The sequence below is a fragment of the Poromitra crassiceps genome (assembly GCF_964638095.1).
Source record: "Poromitra crassiceps genome assembly, chromosome: 5".
Classification (NCBI taxonomy): domain Eukaryota; kingdom Metazoa; phylum Chordata; class Actinopteri; order Beryciformes; family Melamphaidae; genus Poromitra; species Poromitra crassiceps.
The window spans coordinates 18,466,929-18,482,213 of NC_139642.1; the positions used below are offsets into that span (position 1 = coordinate 18,466,929).

At 45.1% G+C, this 15,285-nt stretch overlaps 1 protein-coding gene across 2 annotated transcripts in view; it reads left to right on the forward strand.

The window, feature by feature from the left end:
- LOC310777056 (serine/threonine-protein kinase/endoribonuclease IRE1-like) overlaps positions 1–9,180 on the forward strand; it is a 55,471-nt gene extending 46,291 nt beyond the window's left edge. For both annotated transcript variants that reach the window (XM_083637310.1, XM_083637311.1), the window contains 2 exons: positions 1,156–1,287; positions 7,288–9,180. In XM_083637310.1, the coding sequence (XP_083493436.1) occupies positions 1,156–1,287; positions 7,288–7,645 (490 nt within the window). In that variant the 3' untranslated portion in view covers positions 7,646–9,180. The remainder of the gene's footprint in view (positions 1–1,155; positions 1,288–7,287) is intronic.
- Positions 9,181–15,285: the final 6,105 nt, after the last annotated feature.

Here is a 15,285-nt window from a genome sequence, read left to right on the forward strand (position 1 = left end):
AGCGCATTGCAGTAGTCCAGCCTTGAGGAGACAAAGGCATGGACAAGTTTTTCGGCATCTGGCAGGCTGAGTGTGGGATGGAGTTTGGAGATGTTTTTTAGGTGAAAGAAAGAGGTTTTGCAGAGTTGTTTGATGTGGGTGTCAAAGGTCAGGTGAGGGTCAAACCTAACACCCAGGTTGGTAACGGATGTGGAGAGGGGAATGTCCTGGCCGGAAAAGGTGATGCGGGTTATGGGGGATGACTGGACCTGGTGTGGAGTGCCAACCAACATAGCCTCGGTTTTGGAACTGTTTAGTTGCAGGAAGTTCTGTCTCATCCATGCCCTTATCTCCTCAAGGCAGGTGGTCAGTGAAGATGATGATGCAGAGGGGGTTGGGAGAGTTTTGATGTATAGCTGAGTGTCATCAGCGTAACAGTGAAAAGATATGTCATGTTGGGTAATGACATTTCCGAGGGAGAGCATGTAGAGGATAAATAGGATCGGTCCGAGAACTGACCCTTGAGGGACGCCACAGATGACAGGAATTGTCCGGGATTTTGTGTCGCCAAGGGAGACATACTCTGTTCTCCCCGACAGGTAGGAGTGAAACCAGTTTAAGACAGAGTCAGAGAGGCCGATCGAGTGGAGGCGGTTTAGAAGGATGTTGTGGTCAACAGTGTCGAATGCTGCTGTCAGGTCCAAGAGGACCAACAGAGATGGAGAGCCAGCGTCCGCCGCCATCAACAAGTCATTTGTGACCCGGACCAGAGCTGTTTCAGTACTGTGGGCTGATGGGAAACCAGACTGGAACTTCTCATACAGGTTGTTGTGTTGTAGGTGGTCCTGAAGCTGTGCAGCTACCACTTTTTCTAGCACCTTAGATAGAAATGGGAGGTTTGAGATGGGTCTGTAGTTGGCATGGACTTCTGGGTCTAGGGTGGGTTTTTTGAGAAGGGGTCTGATGGCAGCAGTTTTAAGAGCGGGTGGAAGATGGCCGGTTTGGAGGGAGTGGTTTATGATCCGGGTGATCAGGGTGATCAATACAACACAATATACATACATTTATTTTTTACAGTGTCGTCCTGAACATAAGTGACATACATACATACATACACTTTCATTTATCATGTGAGGACAAGTAATTTCTGCTAATGTCTCTTAATGTGTCTTAAAGGTCTCAACCTGGAATTGGCCACGCCTCACCACCAGCAGCAGGCAGCACACTTGAGTCAGCTTCAGTGGAACCGGGTCTAGCCCTGGAGTTGCGCCCTTCGGAGGGAGCTCCGAAGGACTCAAGCGGAGAAAGGTAAGATTGAGACACAAGACTGATGAGTGGATGAAGAAAATCCACTCACACAGGATAGCACCCTATAGAGAGAAGAAAAGTGAAGTTGAAAATGTTGCACTGACGCATATTATGCTTTGCGTTATTGTAAGTGTCTAAAATGAAAGGCCATCTTGCCTCTGACACATTTTGCTTATGCTATCAAATCCTGGGTAAATAATCATACAAGTGATAGAGAAATGTAAGTTCCTGTGGCTTTATTTTATTATCAATAATAACCTAGGCTTTAACAGGCGGTGGCGGACCTGCGAAGGTCTGAGGGCACGTTAAAAGTTTCTATAGTGCTGGGGAGAGAACTGAATGGCCCCCGTGTCTTGAAGTATGAATGAACATACTGCCGTGGTACCATCTAGTCAGCGTGTTTGTCGCATGTAGGTGTGTTGGCAACACACACGTGGATGACAGTCCACACCTAGCAGAGGGGGCTTCTGTGCAGTGGTTAACTTGGAGTCCCTGCGATAGGAGTCGTTACTCTGTGAACAGGCAAGGCTGATGAAAACGGTCAAAGTTTCTATACCCATCCAAGTGGAGTAGGGATCAGACCGTCGGCTTCCAACCGGGTGGCCAATCACCACTACGGGATCCACCTTAGAGGTGGGTTGGCGGTCGCGATCGATCTGGGTCATCGGCCGGTCGGGTCGCATATGGCAGTAAGACCATGTTTGTGGACTGTATGTGTATGTCAACATTTTTAATATTGATAATAATGATTTATTCTTATCAAAAAGTGTGGAATTGTTATAGTAAATTATTGATTGATTGCTTATGATGTATGGCTCTTCTAAGATGTATTTTGTGGACTATGCTCTCCATCATGCAGAGCATTCCTGAAGGGAGATAACATGTATTTTGTCTTGTGTGATCAGACGAAGGTTATTGTGCCTTTTGTGAATGTCAGATGAAGCTACTGGCCTAATGGAAATGTACTAGGGTAGATGGAACTTTTTGTGAGCACAGTGGAAAATCACTGGCCTCCAAGGTGCTCATAGTTTTAGTGTATGATGGGAAGAGACTTTGACTCGTGGCAAAAACGTTGTCAGGGAGACTCTGTGCACAGATGTTTACTTGTGGAATAAAATCCTCCTATACATTTTAAACAGGCATCTCATTATTGATGGATCAACAAGGCATTTCAGCTATTTTTCTATTACAGAGGCTAATACATTTAGACAATATATAGCAACCAAATTAGCCTAAATAGATAGAAAGGTAAATAGAAATAATGTTTAATGTTAACACGTTGCGTGCCATAGCCGAGATATCTTGTCTTACATAATCCAGCGGTTAAGTGCCATAGACGAGCTATCTCGTCTTACATAAACATTTTTTTTTGTTTGACGGTGGGACATCAATCAACCCCTTTTACATCTTCGAGATCACTATTGGAGCAAGAGAATGTGTATAATCTATTTTACCGACCACTAAGTGGCGACAGTGCTCTCCTGACTAGAGGAAGGCAAGCATTTTTTTAACTTGTCACGCCATTCTCACCCCAGCCATTCTCATGAAAATGGATGGGGGAAAACGCTTTCGTTTTCGCGCTGATTGCTGGCGATGCGGGATTGCAAATTTACATAATAGATTACAGGTGGAACACACTTTGAAACACGCAGCATAAATATGACCAGAATCGCAAAAGCTTCTCTCAACCAAAACTCCAAGAAGCGAGCGAGTCCATCCCGACTTCCTCAAACAGCGGCCGCGCAGCCACAGGCACAGGACAGCAGCAAAGCACTGAGACTGGTGACAAGCTTGTGACGGCCGCTGCAGCCAAGAAGAACGCCCACGGAGGGAGGAGTTGAAGCAACTCTCCCTCTCGCTCTCTCCCTCTCTCTCTCTCCTCTGTCTCTCTCGAGAGAGAGAGAGAGAGAGAGAGAGAGAGAGGAGAGAGAGAGAGAGAGAGAGAGAGAGAGAGAGAGTGCACAGAGTGGGAGACAAGGGCACCCATAATCACAGGCACGTGAGGTGGTTCTAAAAATCCATTTATCTCCAAACTCTCTGAAAATCTCTGAAACCATGCTGTACTCAACGGCTAATATCTACATAACTACTAACTCTGCAAACTAACTCTTTTAGACAGAGAAAGCACACATTCTATTAGTTATTTTTAGATGATTGGTGTTCACGAATTCTTAACAGAAAATAATCCTCGGCTCTTGTAAAATGAGCCAGAATCCTCAAAAAAAAACCTGGCACAACTTACCTACAGGATTGAAAAAATGGCTGGCACTCAATGTGTTAACACAACATGCAATTGTAGAACATTTCAATATTGGACCAAATAAAACATCGAAATCAAAACACAACCCTATGTGAAACATATACTGTATGTCATCCTGGGGGTATATATATCCCTCGCAGATGACAGCCGTAACGTGGTTCTACTGTGATGTCCTACTGTGATGTCCGCTCCAATAAATTGGCCATACTTCACATTTACTTTTACAATAAAAACACATTCATGCAATGACTTTACATAATGTAGGCTATATTTATGTGCATCATCCTACCTGTGCAGCAGGGGAGAAGAAATGGTAGCAAAACGATATAATTCTGGACAAACTTTCACCAATCTAATCTCATCATGACATAGGGATAGGCTATATTTTTCTAGCTGATGCGTTTAGAACAGTGTTTCTCAAACTTTTTCAGACCAAGGACCACTTAAACCAATGAAAAAAACTCGGGGACCACATAACTCCCAAAACATTCCCAAAAACAAGAGGCCTACTACTTCAACTCTAAATGACAAATTACAGGCTAATTAAATGACAAATAGCAGTACAATTGATCAAATTTTTTGCCTCCCACAATTATGAAAACAAGATAACCGATATAAAAAATATATGTCATTTATTTTAGTTAGTCCATTTACTTTTTTTTTTTTTACATTTATTTCTCCTGTTCAGTTAAAATATATTCAAAGTTCAAAGAAAGTTTTTTCAAGTTCAATAAATGCACAATGTTGCCAAAGTCAAATAGGCTATCTTTTGCCATCTTCAAGTTGCATTCAGTGATGTTTGTGTGTTCAAATAAGTGTTAAATGACTCTATATTCTGACAGCAATTACTGAAATAGAGTGTTTGGTCAGTAACTTGGAACTCCCAACCACCCGCTGTACTCTGTCTCTCTCCTGTAGCCCTGCAGGCAGAGTGGACGTATCACCACAACCATAAGTCGTAGAGAGTCAGGGGTGGTGGCGTTGGATTCGGGGTGAAAAAATACATATAGTCCTTTAAAGGAATCGTGATCTGACCTTGAGTTTACCAGAAAATGTAAACATTTCTCTGATTGGATAGTGGGAGGTAAAAAAAAGGAAAAAAATATAAATCTACTCGCAGACCACTAGGGGGCGCCCGCGGACCACCAGTGGTCAGAACATAACACTGGTTTAGAACATTCTTTTCACTTTGATCTTGCTATAGTGTAGCGTATTTACATGCTTGCAGTATTTAAACTGCAGTGAGATTGGTTTTTGAGAAGCATAATAATATGGAATAATATATATGGAGACAACCGGGGATAAAAGAGGGAGGGGGGAGCTCAGAGCCCTCGGCTTTTCTGAAGCCGGACTGGATCGCTCCGTGGAATTGGAGCTTAAAAGGGAAGCTTATGATTCGTTTACTGCACTTCTCCAATGAGCAGGTTGTGCCGATACCAAAATATCGAGTGCGCCGGTCCACGCCCACTAATCTGCGCTGCGTCTGGCGTTGGGCGCAGTTCATAGGCCGATGCAACGATAGAGACCAACGTCTCATTATTTGACACTAGCCAATTCCTCCTAGATGTCTGCAAAACTATCTGTATCGAACGAGAGTTCAGGCCTGGTTTTACAGGGGTGCAAAAGCACGCATTGCACCCTTATTTTAATTGTCTGCATGCTCAGTTGAAAAGAGTAATATATATTTTTTTCTTTTTGTTTTTGTTTTGTTTTTCTTTTTATAAATGCTGCAGCTAAACACTTAGGGCTCTATCGTTGCATCGGCCTATAAACTGCGCTTAGTGCCAGGCGCAGCCCAGATTAGTGGGTGTGGACCAGCGCACTCGATATTTTGGTGTCGGCGCTACATGTGGCCTTAAGCATTATAACCACACCTTTTAAGCGTAAAATTATGCACAATCTGCTCATTGGGGAAGTGCAATAAACAAATCACAAGCTTCACTTTTAAGCTCCAATTCCACGGAGCGATCCAGTCCGGCTTCAGAAAAGCCGAGGGCTCTGATCTCCCCCCCTCCTTTTTATCCCCTCTGTCTGTCTCCATATATAGGCTATTATTCCATATTATTATGCTTCTCAAACCAATCTAACTGCAGTTTAAATACTGCAAGCATGTAAATACGCTACACTATTGCAAGATCAAAGTGAAAAGAATGTTGTAAATGCATCAGCTAGAAAAATATAGCCTATCCCTATGATGAGATTAGATTGGTGAAAGTTTGTCCAGAATGATATCGTTTTGCTACCTTTTCTTCTTCCCTGCTGCACAGGTAGGATGATGCACATATATCGCCTACATTATGTAAAGTCATTGCATGAATGTGTTTTTATTGTAAAACTAAAATGTGAAGTAGGGCCAATTTATTGGAGCAGACATCACAGTAGGACATGACAGTAGAACAGCGTTACACTGTCACTCATCTAAATCACGTTAAATCTGCAAGGGATATATATAGCCCCAATATGACATATATGTTTCACATAGAGTTGTGTTTTCATTTCAATACTTTATTTGGTCCAATATTGAAATGTTCTACAATTGCAGGTTGTGTTAACATTACACATTATTTAGATCTACCTTTCTATCTATTTCGGCTCATTTGGTTGCTATTTATTAGCGAAATGTATTAGCCCAATGCATGCTGGGAGATTTCATATTTGTGGCTTTGGAAGCCAGGCAGTGAACATTTGTTTGGCCAGAATTATCTCGTTTTCTCTCGCCTTTTCTTCTCCCCCACTGCAGAGGTAGGATGATGCAACAGCCTCTGAATGTCACGGGCTCAAAACTGTCATGTTAGAAAAAACTGTCATGTTGTTATACTATGTACGGTACAACACCTTCTTTTTTCTATCAGACTTGTGCCTGTCTGAACGAGGGAGTGCGAGAGAGAGAGAGAGAGAGGGGGACAAACTGAGATCAGCAGAGCATAAGCTGTGCGTGGAATATCTGCGGCGCACTGAATAAGGCCTGGTTTTCAAAAGCGCAAAGCGCTAAATTAACGCCAGGGGGGAAGATATCGTTAGGCCAGTATTTAAGGCCGAAACGCCCATTCTGGCCTATTCTGGCACTGCGCCACGCCTGTTTGGCCTAGAGCGCATTTCGTCGCCTAAAACCATGTTGCTATCTTCCCGAGGCAGGCGCAAGGCACGTTTTTTTGTGTTTAAGGCCAGTTTCTGCGCCTAAGGCCTGTGGGAAATAAAGCCCTTACTATTTAAACTTGAATTATAATTGTTGTTTTTCTTTGTTCTTTGATGTGAATTTATGGCTTTTTGGCACCTACAGTATATGTAACCTTTTAAGGTTGAGATAATTGTATTATCATTATATGGTCCAAATATTTCAGTAAAGCACTTAAAACACTTGAAATATTCTTGCTTGGCTGGTATCATTCTACTTGAAATGATGGTAAAATGCATTATTTTTAGTAAAATAACGTAACATTTTTTGGGCCGGGTCGGCCCGTGCATGTGCACCCCTTCCTATCTAGGATGCATCCCTAGTCATCTTGTTCTGGAACCGGCCCTGCAAGAGTTCCTTTGTTCGCCCGGTTAGCCACGGTTTGTTTTGCTAGAAGTTGGCACGATAGTTGGTGAGTTGGTCCTTTGTGTTTTCCCCGGTGTTGGGCGTGGTTTCTGAATGATGACGCATTCCGCAGTGTCTTTATATTATCTCTGTAACTATTCAGTCTCATACGGGTTTGCATGTAATGAGGCTTACTATTTTTTGTTTGTTTGGCCTGTAGCACCATCAGGCCCGTCGTTGGGCCAGACCGGGCCAGGCCCAACCATCCCCCGGGCCAGGCCCGCCCACCCGTCCAAGGAGTTGCCGGACGAGTCGTCATCAGAGTTGCCAGAGAGGTCGGAAGAGTCGTCAGCAGAGTTGCCAGAGGATTCATCAGTACACGGAGGGGGCTTGGCCAACCCAGTAGTAGTTCCAGTAAGATAACCGGGGAACTCGCTGAGAAGCTTAATTCGTCAGCAGAGGCGGACTGGGATCATAATTCAGGCCAGGCATTAGATACCAAGCAGGCCAGGCCCATATGGGCCGGCGCCGACCCCGGTGCCGCCGAAAATCGCCGGCGAAACATTTGGGCCATTTGAATCCCAATTTGGGCCGTTTGAAGCCATATTTGTGTCGTTTGAAGCCAGATTTGGGCCGTTTGAAGCCCAATTTAGGTCGTTTGAAGCCAGATTTGGGCCATTTGAAGCCCAATTTGGGTCGTTTGAAGCCAGATTTGGGTCGTTTGAAGCCCAATTTGGGTCGTTTGAAGCCAGGCCAGGCCAGGCCACAAGGCATTTGCCCGACGTGCCCGATTATGCAGTTCGCGCCTGTTCGTCAGGCTACTAATACTTCTTCTGGGGATCAAGTTCAGGGTATCCGCGGGGTCTTGAAAAGTCTTGAAAGTTGGGAATTAAATTTACGGAAAATCAAGAAAGAAAGTAAATTTCAAATTCAAGACCCTTTAAATGTGTTTAAATTTGTTTTTTTGTTTTTTTGTTTAAACAAAAAAACATTTCTCCTCTGTGTATTATTAGATATTCTCCTATGGGTGCTGAATTTAGAAAGATCCTCGACAAACATTGGCATATTGTTGACACTGATCCTAAATTAAGAGTGGCCTTTAAAGAGCCCCCGAAGTTGGTTTTCAAACGTTCCCCTAACTTAAGGGACCAACTCATACGCTCTTACCCCCCCTTTACCACCCCCTCTACCTTTTTATCAAACATCTCTGCTGGTAACTATAAGTGTTCAAATTGTACTCAATGTAGCTATACCTCTAAATGTCAATCTTTTACTCACCCTCACAGTGGGAAGCAGCTGCCCATAAAAGGAGTGATCACATGTTCCACAACTTTTGTTGTTTACCTGATAAAATGTCCTTGTGGACTTGCATATGTGGGTAAAACCAGTAGAGCCCTACGTACCCGCATAAGTGAACACAGAAGTAACATTAGGTGTGGGGATGAACGAAGCCCAGTAGCAGCTCATTTCAAGAAAATGGGACACAGTATTGCCTCTCTACGCTACTGGCGTATAGAGAAGGTAGATAGGCCCCCTCGAGGGGGCGATCAGAATCGATTATTACTGCAACGAGAATCCTTCTATATATACACATTAAATACCATGGCCCCTCATGGGCTGAATGAGGAGTTTGACGTTAAACCTTTTCTGTAATAGCTTTTTGTCTTTTAACTTTTAATTAATTTTTTTCTCTTTTTATTATACTGTCTTTTTGTCTATGCCTTCCCTATGGTACCATATTTGTGTACCTGTTCACTTATTTGATCTGTGCATCTAGGCCTTGAGTGATGTCTATTTGGAGCCTGTAAATGATTGCTCTATTCCTAATGTGTCTTTTTTGGGATCCCAAAAACACCCTTGTACTGCCTATAACTAGTCCATTGGCTCTTTTGCCTCTTAAAACTGTATTGTGCTGCATTATGTCATTACATTATGTCACTAAAATGAATGAATTTCTATTCTACTCATTATACTGTTTGTAGCCTGTCCCCTTAAGATGGGGGGGGGTGTCCATTATCCCCGACACAGCTGGGACTTGATTGTTTGCTCCCTATTTTAACCTGCCTATGTCTGCACTCTTCATACCTGATGAAGACCCGAAGGGGTCAAAACGTTGTATGCCTTAAATAAAACTGTGGTCGCTGGAGCGTCAACAGTGTGCGGACTTCCTCTTCTTTCTATGGTATGTTTTTAATATAGTCTATGGTTTATGACGCTGTCGCTACTCTTGGCAGTGCCCGTATGTAGCATCGTATGTAGCCTATAGACAGAGAATTGATCAAGGGTGATATAAAACAGGGTTATTTACAGGGAACTAGCAAGCATAACTGCTGTCTGTCTGATTCTGACGGTCTGACCACAGTGTAGAAAGAGATGTAATGCAGGATAGCCAAGCGAATGTGTTTGGATGGAAGTTTGACGCTAGGCCAATCAGAGGCAGAGAGGGGCGGGTTATGCCTTCGCCATCATCCAAAAAAAAATATCGCCACCGTGACAAGGTGTTTGTTTTGGCTGGCTGAGGTTAGCCACAGTGGCTAACAGCCTCCATTCACACTAGGCTATTCACACTAGGCTATCTCTTCCATGATGTTTTCAAACCCAGCTGGCTGTATATACAGTAACTGAACAACCACAAAGTGGTGACACTTACCCATGGGTTCAGTTCATTGTTTTCTGGACATGTTTCCATGCTACAGTAACACAGCAGCTAACAGAACAGACAGGCCTCCCATGCCGACCTCCATTGTACGTGAACACGTTTCCTGCACTCACCGCCAAGTGTGGTCGTGGAAAATCTCAAAACTGAGGGCCGTAGAGCCCTCAAACTCGACCCTTAACTTAACAAAGTGAGAATCGGGACAGCACTAGCACTTCGCGGGAGTGCGCATTTTTGAGACTGAGGGTTAAGATTGAGGGTTAAGATAGGAATTGGGATTGGGCCTTTGTCTTAATCAGGTGAGCCACTATAATATAAGCCGCTCCAGGTTTCTTTCCTCACCTGCACAATTCTGAGTTAATTTGCATGTTGTATCATCCTTTGTGTTCTCTGTGTGAATAAACATAACCTGTAAGTACTCTAAACCATTAACCATGAACTACACCAACACCCCAAACACACCAGAAGCATATCCGCTGCTGGTGCAATGGCTCGCGGAGGCAGTTTCTTTGCAGCGTCCTTGTGAACAGGGGAGAGCGATCACACCAGCCGCGTTGCATCGCGAGCGGCCGCGTGCAGCCAGGGCGTGAAGTCAATGCAAGTTGTGACCCGCGCAGGGTAAAAGAGAGTGTTTCTGGTGTGAATGGCACGGCTCCTGCTCGAATGTCTCATGGTCTCTCCTGATTCTGAATAGCTGAATCGTTTGGTTTGATCAAGTAAAACTATTTTTATTAAAAAAAAAGGAATAAATTAAAAATTAGCACAATTTTTTTTATCCCATACAAATGGGATAAAAAAAATCGGGGGGGGGGGGGGGGGTATTATAAAAAACTATTTTTATACGCATTTTACAAAATGTCTATGAAAAAATGAATGCGGAATGAAACTATACGTCCCATGCCATACTAGGAAGAGGCTGTGACTTTGGCAGTGAATGTGATGTGAGATGCATGTGTACTGCTTGTGGTTTGTGTGTTACAGTCACCATCCTGTGGTATTCAGAGGTTACTACATAGCCAGCGCATACTGTAGAACAGCTAACAAAGAGGCCATTTACACCATGGTGTTAACATGCATTTTCTGCAATCTGATTGCAATCAGATTGCAGAAATGGTTGTCCTCTCAATCTGCATAAAGTTGCTGTATCCAGATTGAGAGGACACATTGCATTTACACTTGTGTTCAATGTGTACACAATGCATCCCTGACCGCCTCCGGGGGTGATTTGGCCGATCAGATTGCAATCCTTCTTCAATGCGTTTTGGAGGGTGTTTACACCTATACTTCCAAGTGATAAAACACAATCTGATTGCAATCTGATCACAGAAAACGCATGTTAGCGCCAGGCGTATATGGCCTCAAACAGTCTGACTTCAACTACTTAGTAGATGTCCATTATCTGCAATCAATGGACAGCCTGCAGCCAATCAGAAACAAGCATTTACCCAGGCCTGTAAAGTAGTAGAATGCACTGTACAGTAGGTTAGTGCAGTGCTCTGTGAGGCAGCACATATATAGGAGCTGCTTCTAGTAAACTAGAACACAGCTGCTCAGACACAAATACATTATAGCTACTGTAAATATAACTGAGACATTAGTGTCAAGGTCGCACGCACACGCACACATACGCATAGACACACACACACACACACACACACACACACACACACACACACACACACACACACAGGTTCCTCTAGTAGGTAATTTTAGCTGTGTTTCCACATCGGTCCCTGTGCTGGTTCTGTCACAGGTAGCTGTAGTTGTGATGTCAGCATGAAGCTGAACTCTGTAAGGTGTATCTAAAGAGCCCCAAAGAGCCTAAAGGGGGCCGACAGCGAAAAGACTTGAAAGGACTAGCGCCACCTAGAGGTCATCATGTCTCCTGTGTCGGGGGCCTCGCGGCCAAAAAGTTGCATATGAACACGGCGCAAACACGACAGCCGGCGGGCGACTAGCACGTACGTTCTGTGCCTGCGTGAGACCTGATTCATGAAACCTTCAATAGAAAGTTACTCCACCCATCACAACTCCACGCCCACAACTCCACCCCTCACAACTGCACCCTCACAACTCCACCCCTCACAACTCCACGCCCACAACTCCACCCATCACAACTCCACGCCCACAACTCCACCCCTCACAACTGCACCCTCACAACTCCACCCCTCACAACTCCACCCCCACAACTCCACGCCCACAACTCCATCCCCATCTCACAACTCCACCCTCACAACTCCACGCCCACAACTCCATCCCTCACAACTCCTTATTGTGAGGGATAAGGAGTAACCCTAACCCTAACCCTAACCCTAACCCTAACCCTAACCCTAACCCTAACCCTAACCCTAAACCCTAACCCTAACCCTAACCCTAACCCTAACCCTAACCCTAACCCTAACCCTAATTTTGAATAATACATCATAGGATTTTCAAAGTGCCAAGGCAAGTGCTTTAAAGCTAACGGTACCTTCATCCCTTTCATAATATGCTGATACTGCCTGAGGGTTGGCGGTTTGAATCCGGCCAAGAACAAGACGTGTTTCTGTTTTATGTCTGCAAACACGAGACAGTTGCCGGTATTTGTAGGTTTGGCATGCACACAGTTGCAGGTATTCGTGTGTGTGTGTGTGTGTGTGTGTGTGTGTGTGTGTGTGTGTGTGTGTGTGTAAAAAGGGACACACACACACCACGTCTCACATGAGTGAGACGTGGTGGGCTGTGAGTCACAGAAGGTGTGAGACACAGGAGAGCTGATCGCAGATGTTAACACCAGTATTTATACACTATTACGAATGTGACATGAGTGCAGAGCAGAGGAGAGCATCGTCCTCTCAGACGGACTCAGACATGATCAAACACAGTGTGGCGGGGCCGTACCTGCATGATGGGCCCAAGTCAAGTCCAAAGTCCACAACACAAAGCGCCGTGTGTGATGTTCCTCACTCACTCACAACACAAAGCGTGTGTGTGATGTTCCTCACTCACTCACAAAACAAAGCGTGTGTGTGATGTTCCTCACTCACAACACACAGCGTGTGTGTGATGTTCCTCACTCACAACACACAGCGTGTGTGTGATGTTCCTCACTCACTCACAACACAAAGCGTGTGTGTGATGTTCCTCACTCACAACACACAGCGTGTGTGTGATGTTCCTCACTCACTCACAACACAAAGCGTGTGTGTGATGTTCCTCACTCACTCACAACACAAAGCGCTGTGTGTGATGTTCCTCACCCAGCAACACAAAGCGTGTGTGTGATGTTCCTCACCCAGCAACACAAAGCGTGTGTGTGATGTTCCTCACCCAGCAACACAAAGCGTGTGTGTGATGTTCCTCACCCAGCAACACAAAGCGTGTGTGTGATGTTCCTCACCCAGCAACACAAAGCGTGTGTGTGATGTTACTCACCCAGCAACACAAAGCGTGTGTGTGATGTTCCTCACTCACTCACAACACAAAGCGTGTGTGTGATGTTCCTCACTCACAACACAAAGCGCGTGTGTGATGTTCCTCACTCACAACACAAAGCGTGTGTGTGATGTTACTCACTCACAACACAAAGCGTGTGTGTGATGTTACTCACTCACTCACAACACAAAGCGTGTGTGTGATGTTCCTCACTCACTCACAACACAAAGCGTGTGTGTGATGTTCCTCACTCACTCACAACACAAAGCGTGTGTGTGATGTTCCTCACTCACTCACAACACAAAGCGTGTGTGTGATGTTCCTCACTCACCCAGCAACACAAAGCGTGTGTGTGATGTTCCTCATTCACCCAGCAACACAAAGCGTGTGTGTGATGTTCCTCACTCACCCAGCAACACAAAGCGTGTGTGTGATGTTCCTCACTCACTCACAACACAAAGCGTGTGTGTGATGTTCCTCACTCACTCACAACACAAAGCGTGTGTGTGATGTTCCTCACCCAGCAACACAAAGCGTGTGTGTGATGTTCCTCACTCACAACACAAAGCGTGTGTGTGATGTTCCTCACTCACAACACAAAGCGTGTGTGTGATGTTCCTCACTCACAACACAAAGCGTGTGTGTGATGTTCCTCACTCACAACACAAAGCGCTGTGTGTGATGTTCCTCACTCACCCAGCAACACAAAGCGTGTGTGTGATGTTCCTCACTCACCCAGCAACACAAAGCGTGTGTGTGATGTTCCTCACTCACTCACAACACAAAGCGTGTGTGTGATGTTCCTCACTCACCCAGCAACACAAAGCGTGTGTGTGATGTTCCTCACTCACCCAGCAACACAAAGCGTGTGTGTGATGTTCCTCACTCACCCAGCAACACAAAGCGTGTGTGTGATGTTCCTCACTCACTCACAACACAAAGCGTGTGTGTGATGTTCCTCACTCACAACACAAAGCGTGTGTGTGATGTTCCTCACTCACAACACACAGCGTGTGTGTGATGTTCCTCACTCACTCACAACACAAAGCGTGTGTGTGATGTTACTCACTCACAACACAAAGCGTGTGTGTGATGTTCCTCACCCAGCAACACAAAGCGTGTGTGTGATGTTCCTCACTCACAACACAAAGCGTGTGTGTGATGTTCCTCACTCACAACACAAAGCGTGTGTGTGATGTTCCTCACCCACAACACAAAGCGTGTGTGTGATGTTCCTCACTCACTCACAACACAAAGCGTGTGTGTGATGTTCCTCACTCACTCACAACACAAAGCGTGTGTGTGATGTTCCTCACTCACTCACAACACAAAGCGTGTGTGTGATGTTCCTCACTCACTCACAACACAAAGCGTGTGTGTGATGTTCCTCACTCACCCAGCAACACAAAGCGTGTGTGTGATGTTCCTCACCCAGCAACACAAAGCGTGTGTGTGATGTTCCTCACCCAGCAACACAAAGCGTGTGTGTGATGTTCCCCACTCACTCACAACACAAAGCGTGTGTGTGATGTTCCCCACTCACTCACAACACAAAGCGTGTGTGTGATGTTCCTCACTTACTCACAACACAAAGCGTGTGTGTGATGTTCCTCACTCACTCACAACACAAAGCGTGTGTGTGATGTTCCTCACTCACTCACAACACAAAGCGTGTGTGTGATGTTCCTCACTCACCCAGCTCCTCTGTGTGTGATGTTCCTCACTCACCCAGCAACACAAAGCGTGTGTGATGTTCCTCACCCAGCAACACAAAGCGTGTGTGTGATGTTCCTCACTCACCCAGCTCCTCGCTCTCCTTGGCGCCGCTGCCCTCCTCCTCGTCTGCCTGCTCGCCTTTACTCTCACTGGACAGCAGGCGACGAAACAGGCTGCAGTACCGGGTCATGGTCCACTCACACTCACTCTAAACCCGGTTCACTACTATCACTACTACACTAAACCTGGTTCACTGCTATACACTCTAAACCTGGTTCACTATCACGACTACACTCTAAACCTGGTTCACTACTGCACTCTAAACCTGACTCACTAATATCACGACTACACTCTAAACCTGGCTCACTACTACACTCTAAACCTGACTCACTAATATCACTACTACACTCTAAACCTGGTTCACTACTACAC